This window comes from Drosophila obscura, unplaced genomic scaffold (genome assembly GCF_018151105.1).
Source record: "Drosophila obscura isolate BZ-5 IFL unplaced genomic scaffold, ASM1815110v1 contig_165, whole genome shotgun sequence".
NCBI classification, from domain to species: Eukaryota; Metazoa; Arthropoda; class Insecta; order Diptera; family Drosophilidae; genus Drosophila; species Drosophila obscura.
Window position 1 is genome coordinate 870779 of NW_024542752.1, and position 6970 is coordinate 877748.

The 6970-nt window shown below is 52.2% G+C and overlaps 3 protein-coding genes across 3 annotated transcripts in view; 1 reads left to right on the forward strand and 2 right to left on the reverse strand.

Moving 5' to 3' along the window:
* LOC111076890 (E3 ubiquitin-protein ligase highwire) overlaps window positions 1–3459 on the reverse strand; it is a 43283-nt gene extending 39824 nt beyond the window's left edge. Inside the window, 4 exon segments of the mRNA XM_041591938.1 lie at window positions 57–1170; window positions 1240–1626; window positions 1691–2789; window positions 3351–3459. Of these exon segments, the coding sequence (XP_041447872.1) occupies window positions 57–1170; window positions 1240–1626; window positions 1691–2789; window positions 3351–3433 (2683 nt within the window). The 5' untranslated portion in view covers window positions 3434–3459.
* A 792-nt stretch (window positions 3460–4251) lies between these two features.
* On the forward strand, window positions 4252–5048 carry LOC111076893 (NADH dehydrogenase [ubiquinone] 1 beta subcomplex subunit 7). The gene is made up of 2 exons (XM_022370932.2): window positions 4252–4360; window positions 4433–5048. Exon 2 carries the CDS (start codon window positions 4434–4436, stop codon window positions 4785–4787), a length of 354 nt encoding a protein of 117 aa, XP_022226624.1. The 5' UTR covers window positions 4252–4360; window position 4433; the 3' UTR covers window positions 4788–5048.
* Window positions 5049–5608: 560 nt separating this feature from the next.
* LOC111076897 (transmembrane emp24 domain-containing protein 5) lies at window positions 5609–6735 on the reverse strand. Its single transcript, XM_022370936.2, has 2 exons — window positions 6672–6735; window positions 5609–6532 (listed from the first exon to the last, which is right to left on the reverse strand). The coding sequence occupies exons 1-2, from the start codon at window positions 6681–6683 to the stop codon at window positions 5828–5830; spliced, it is 717 nt and encodes a 238-aa protein (XP_022226628.1). The 5' UTR covers window positions 6684–6735; the 3' UTR covers window positions 5609–5827.
* Window positions 6736–6970: the final 235 nt, after the last annotated feature.

Genomic DNA, 6970 nt, shown 5'->3' on the forward strand with positions numbered 1-6970 from the left:
AGGAGACGGAGTTAAATGGGGCAAACAATTGAAATCAGATCACGCGAAACACACACCATTATCGTTATCCTGTAGGGCAATGCAGGTGGCACACAGACCGCATTTGGCACAGCCCGCATCCCCGTGTCCGCAGGGGCAGATGCTGCCCGCCAGCCGCTGTTCGAGCGGCACATTCAGGGCCGACACACAGCTGACATTGTAGCCGGTGCATTCGCGACACACAATGCAGACGCGGCACTGGCCCTGCACCAGACTGTGATCATCGTAGTCGCAGAGGGCCGATAGGTCCAGCTTGTAGCGCTTATCCGGCGGCAGCAGGGCGGCAAAGCAGGAGGCGGCCGAGGACGACGAGGCCACATCCTTGACGGGCTGCAGCTTGTTGAAGATCCGTCCGCACTGACCTTTGTTGTTCAGGCCAAACGAGAAGAGCTGCCCCTTGGCATTGAGGGCCACGCAATGGGCCTTGCCCAGGGCCACCTTCGTCACATGCTGATCCAATAGTTCCGTGACAAAGCCCATCGCATCACAGTGGGCCGTATCCTTGCCGTACATGATCAGTTTGCCGGCCTTGGTGACAAACGCCGAGGTGCCATTGTTGCAGGCCGCATGCACCACCACATGGCCATCGATTTTGGTCATCTTTTTGGGCTTGACCGCCTTCGGCTGCCTGCGATTCTTGCTGGTGTCCCCATCCTCGCCACGGCGTGCTGTGCCCGCAAAGAAAACGGTCCCATCGTCGTTCACCAGCAGCGCATGGATGCCATCGTGGCCGACGGCCACATGGACAATGTGCGCCGCCTTCGATATGATCAGTTCGGTGAGCTTCAGCGAGGGCGTGCGACCCACACATTTGAGGCCCAGGGCCGTCGATTTGCCATAGTAGTAGACGCGTCCGTTGCTGGCCCTAACCAGGCCGAACTCCTTGCCGCAGGCCATGCCCAGCACATCCACATCCGCATCCCGACACGTGGCCGGCAGCTTGGGCTCAAAGCTGTTGTGCGATGACTGGATGCGCTGCACCTGATGCTGGTTGAGCAGATCATCCTCAAAGGCAGCATAGCCCAGGGTGCGGAATTTCTTGCGGGCCAGCTGCAGCGGCAGCTCAAACGGCTGCGGTTCGCTGCTGTAGCTGTTGTGGTACAGATTCAGTTTCTTCACCACAAGGGTGTCCTGCAAAGCAGAGCATAATTATTAAGGTTTAAAGAAGGTTGCAAGGTTGGAAGGTTCATTCCCACTCACATCGCGATTGCTGCAGATGGCATGGAGTGAGTCATCATCGGTAAATAGGACATAGTTGATGCCCTCACGCATGGCCAGCATATTCAGGGGACTCATCGACTTGAGGGCCAGCGTATCGAGGCCGACCAGCTGCAGCTGATCGCCCGTATTCCGTCTGCAGTTCCTTCTGAAATACAAATGCCCGGCACTGTAGCCCAGCCAGGCATTCCGCTCGCGCGTAAAGTCATCGTTCTGCGCGTACACATGCCCCTTGTAGGAGCCCCCAAAGCCAGTGCCGATCTTCAGCAGATAGCCATCGTACAGCAGATATAGAAAGACACCGTCACAGGCCATGGCCGGTGCCGTTTCGGCACCTCCGGGCCCCACTTCAGGCAGCTTCAAGGGGAACTACAAGAAATCAGGAATCAACTTTGAGCAGCCACACGGGGAAAAAGGCGGGCTAAACACTCACCTCATCGATCAGGGAATTGTGCGGCACTCCGTGGCTATGGAAATCCGGACGTGTCGGCTTGTTCAGCGCCGCACTGATCACCGTGTGCTGGAGGGCGGCCAGCACGGCCGGCAATTGGACAATCTGGGCAGAGAGTTGCCGTGGCGACATGAGCATGGCGGCAATCGCTTTGAGCATCTTGCCGGTGTCCCCGCGGGCAATGCAGAGGCCCAGCAGTGCGGCACAGGCCATGGCCGACCAATTGGCTTCGGCTCCGGTCGTCGAGTTGAGGGCCGCCGGCATGGTGGCCAGATCGAGCAACAGGTCGTACAGCGGATTGATCAGCTCCTCCGGTTCCATCTTGAAGGACTCGGGCTGCTGGCCCTGGATAACGTCGAGCAGAGCCTTTAGCGCCTTCGTGCAGAGCAGCGGCTGAATGTGGCGGGCGTCGGCAATCAGCTCGAACAGACTGCGCAGTCCGGCGCCCACGATGAGCGGAACGGTGGCATAGACGGGCTCCCGTTCGGTGGGCTCCTCGGTGTCCGAGTCCGCATCGCTGTTGGCACTGTCGCGGCGATTGCGCTTGTCGTTGGAGCCGCCCGGACCACCGGGTCCGATCACCACACCAATAAGGCCAGCGATGGCAGCTCCGCCAGGTGCTATGCCCGGCCCTGGGCCACCGCCGAGCGCACCGGCAGCCAGGGCCAGTTGAGCGTGACATGTGCAGTCGAGAATGTTGCTGGCCAAGCAGCTGGCAGCACACAGCAGGCAGCAGGATGAGTCCAAATTGGCGGCCCACTTTTTCAGGCCCATCCCCGCCTCCCTGCCGCCGCCACCCTCCTGCAGCAGGGCATAGCGCGTCTCCGCTTCCAGGACTGTGGTGCGAATGGCCGAGAAGACGGCAAACTTGGAGGCATTTGGCTCTAGCTCGATGTGGCCCGCCGGGAACGAGGGCATAATCATCAGCTGCTCCTTGACCAGTGGCGGATCCAGGGGATTCACAATGCCACCGGGATTCCCATCCAGCACGGCGGCGGCAGCAGCGGCCGCCATCGCTGCCGCCGACTTCTCCTTGCGGCTTTTGCGCTTGGTGAGGGTTCTCCTCTCATTGTGGGTTCGCCTGCGTGGGTGTGGGCCAAGAGAGGTGGAGTATCGATTAAACAAATGTGCGTGGGACGAAAAGAGCGTGGGACATTCCTATGGATTCAGGCATGCATTGGAGTAACGGCACCAGACCGGACCGGACCGGCCCTGCACGCGCACTCGATATATTTTGAATCGGAACATGAGCCAACGGAAATTGTAATTCGAAAGAGTGATGCAGGTCGCGGTCGTTTCGGTCTCGTCTCTCTCTCGGATGGGATGGGATGGCAACAAACACACAACACAAAAACAACACCAAAATCGGCAGCAAATGGGTAGCCAGCCGGGTCAGCTGATGCAGCGGTGCTGCCCACTTGTCGAGCTGATTTTTGAATGGGCCGTCGCCGGGCTACTTTCAACCCCGTTTTCGCATCCCCATCCCGTTTGCCGGGGGTTGATTGATGGCGGAGGGAGGAGGACGGAGGAGAGTGCAGCAAACTGCGACTGCGGCTGCGGCTGCGTTGGTTCGATCGATTTTTCAACCCCACAGAAGCAAAAGAGGGATACAGCTATTGTCCTTTGTACTTATTAGGATTACCTGCGTGTTTGGTTTGTAAACAACTCGTAGAAATGATCACCATATTTCATGGGATTCAATAGTCCCACCATATTAGCGGGCATCTTTCCTTCAGAGCGGTCAAATCGATATTTTCCTCTCTATATAGATATCTATATATATATATATATATACACCTCTGTAAAAACGTACTGCGTAGGCAGCAGGCAACCGTACCGTACCGAAGAAACCGTACCGTTAGCGTTTAACAAGCGAAAATAGTTGCGAACTTGGATTTTTCTTTGGCTAATTTATTGCACAGAATTTACGAACAAAACAAAATAGAATTAAACAACTAAGAATTAACTATTTGGCATTGGCATTCTAATAAAATATTGCTAAAACTTGAACTTAACTATCGCCTACGCCATTTGCCGTTTGCACTCCGAGGACACTTTGCAACGAGAGCAAGTAGCACAACATTTTAAAACTTTTCGACGGGAAACGTCGATACATCGATGGTTTAAACCATCTATCGATTGAACGACTATCGATAGTTATTGGTCCTTCATTGAACGTTCACTGTGAACGAACTGAGTCAACGTTATTGCTACTGGTCAACCGGTTTCTGCTTTGAGTATTGACATGTTTATATCCTATTCCCCTTAATTAATGTTAAAAATACGTCAGAGGTAATCTTTCAATGCAGGATTGCCAGGGCCGGGTACTTACCGTGCTGCTGAAGCTCAATTCGGAGAAACAATCATCAAACAGAAAGTTGCAGGCCAGCGGTTCTTTATTTATAGGATGATCGTCTTTTTGTTGCCTTCGTCGTACGTCTGGAATAAAAAAACATTCTTTTTATTTCGACACCTTCTAGTGCCGCTAATTGCAGATTACATATTTAAAATATTTAATGTATCGATAACATTGTGCCGTTGACTTTGGCCTCTTTGCACAGGTTGGCAGCCCTTGGCAGCAGCTGTCAAAGGCGAAGAAGAAGTAGAGAACTGACAGCAGGCCGCAACAAAATCGACGAGAAAACATTTTACGTAATTTATTTTGTGTGATTTTGAATGCTTTGCATGCCCTAATCGAGCTTTTGGTCCTTGTCTTCCCCCTAGGATGGGCAACGCTGTGAATCACTATCTGAAGCCAGATGTGACACCCGGTCCGGACGTGGTGCCCACATTCGATCCCCTGTTGGGATTTGCGTCGCGCAAGGAGCGCGTCATGATCGCCACCCAGGAGGAGATGGAATCGGTGAAGCTGCCGCTCGAGGATCGCGACTACTGTGCCCATAAGCTGATCGCCTACCAGGCCTGCCGCTCGGACAAGTTCCCCTTTGTCTATCAGTGTGCGCACGAGAAGCACGAGTACTTGACCTGCGAATACGAGGACTATGTGCTGCGCATGAAGGAGTTTGAGCGCGAGCGTCGACTGCTGGAGCGCCAGAAGCGCCTGGACAAGGCCGCTTAGGCTCTGGCTCTGGACTTGGTCTTGCTGTCAATCCTTCCCCCCCACACACACACACACGCCAACAAACAAACCCGGGCCACTAAGCTGCTGCGTGCGGAGTGCAGGATGCTGCAGCTGTCACTCCACACACACACACACAACCACTGCCCGTTGCAGGCGCACGTTTCCAGCTGGAAATGTCGATAATAAACACCATGCTAGTAGTAATGTGGATTGGCTTACTTTTTTTTTAGTGAATTAAATGACAAAACTGTTGAAAAACCCCTCGCCCGCTTAAGTTCACTCTTGTGCAGGCTCCAAGCAGATGCGGGGTAACTGGCATTTCATACCTGATGATGGATGGTTTTCAGGGCAGAGAATGTATCCTAAAAGGAAGGAGGGCCAGAGGAAAATAGATATGGTAGAGCTAAGAGGGCAGATCATGCATCCCTGCCCAAAGGAGGTAGGATCGAAGGCCATTTTACTGATGTAAGTGAAGGTTGCTCAAGTGGTACGACTAAAGCATGTAAGGATCTGTATCCATTACCAAAACTAAGTAGAACGGATAAAAGTAAGTGCAGAATGTACTTTAGGCAGCCCTTGGTGGAGCGCATTCAATTGAAAAGGTACACATTTCGCTTTGATTTGCTTTCATTGTTTGTATTTGATTTTTATAACCTCTTAGTATTGCTTAGAATTACAAATTGCTTTTGTTTAACAATGCCTACACAATCACACACACTCACGCACGCAAGCACACACGTTTGTATATATATTATATATATAGGTATATATGTATAGTATATAAATCTTTCAATGTTCAATAAATATGTATGTATGTATGTTTGTATGCATGTAGAACTAGTATGTATATATCCTAAGATGATGGCAAGCGGCGGCCTATGGGTTAAGGCCGTGCAGTTTAATTTACATACTAATTGGCATTGAAAATGTCCAAATTAAAGTTGAAATGCTGTTGGACCTGGACCAGAACCTGGAGCTCTCGCATCTTTGGTAAACTCTCCACAGTTTTCTTCGGCCTGGCGGCGGCGGACACTGCATCAAATGCCCAGCTTGCGCCACAGGTGATGCATTCGACCGTGGGTCTCGAAAATGCTGCGCAGCATGAACACCTGGACGAGACCCACGCCAATCATGGCACTGATCTGTAGCATCGACCAGTGGTTGACCTTCTGGAAGTTCGTCTCCGCCAGATTGCGGTCGCGGGCCTCATGCGATCGGAGCATGTCCTGCAGTTGGCGTGCCTTGTTCAGCTGCAACCGAATGCGACCGATAAAGTCCATGATGTCCTGCACCTTCATGTCGTAGTACTCGTCAGGCGTGAGATCGGCCAGATCCTCGTTCCACTGTGTGTCGCCATGATGCTGATCGCCCTCACGCTCCACAATCAGCTCAAAAAATACCGTCTTGCGGTTGAACATGCTGAAGCTGTTGTCGAAGCAGAAGCGATAGTCCCCCTCCTTCTCCACATCGTGCCGGTGCATGTTCTCCGGCTTCTTAAAGTCGCTGACTATCACCAGGCCAATGGGATCAAGCAGGGTGAAGCTGATGTCCAGATCCCCATGGCCGCCATCGATCACCTGGTACTCAAAGTCAATCGTCTCGCCCTGCTTGACGCTATGGAACAGGCACTCCGTCTTGCCCGCATCCACATAGACGGTCATCTCCTTGTCGTAGCCATTCACTGGCGGCACCAAGCAGAACACCGGCAGGAGCAGCAGCCAGGCCAACAGCTTTACTTGCGGCTGCACGGGGCGGGGGAGAACGAAACGAGCAATGAGTAAGCGTTGCCAAAGTACACACACATTATCTATATCTTGCCTTTATCGTGCACGCAAGAGGCTTTTTTTTTGGGGGCACGCAGCGGCTTTTTTTTCTTCTTACCGTTTTTTGCATTGCGACTAGTGTGACCGACGATAACGATACAAAATACCAACATAAAAAAACCAGGGCAGTGCGGCGATCAAACGAGACTTAACCCCCTTAACACCCCTATATTTAAAAAGTATCACCCTTTGTTAAACCGTGGAAAATAGTACCGTTTGCAAGGGCTTCTTGAAGCTCCATCCCCCCCCCTCTTTACTAACAAAACAAAAATGGCCACCAATATCTTTCACCTGCAATGCGTAAAATATGTTAAAGTTACATAAATTTCGTGTAAATATTAAATACCCCCCTGGTCA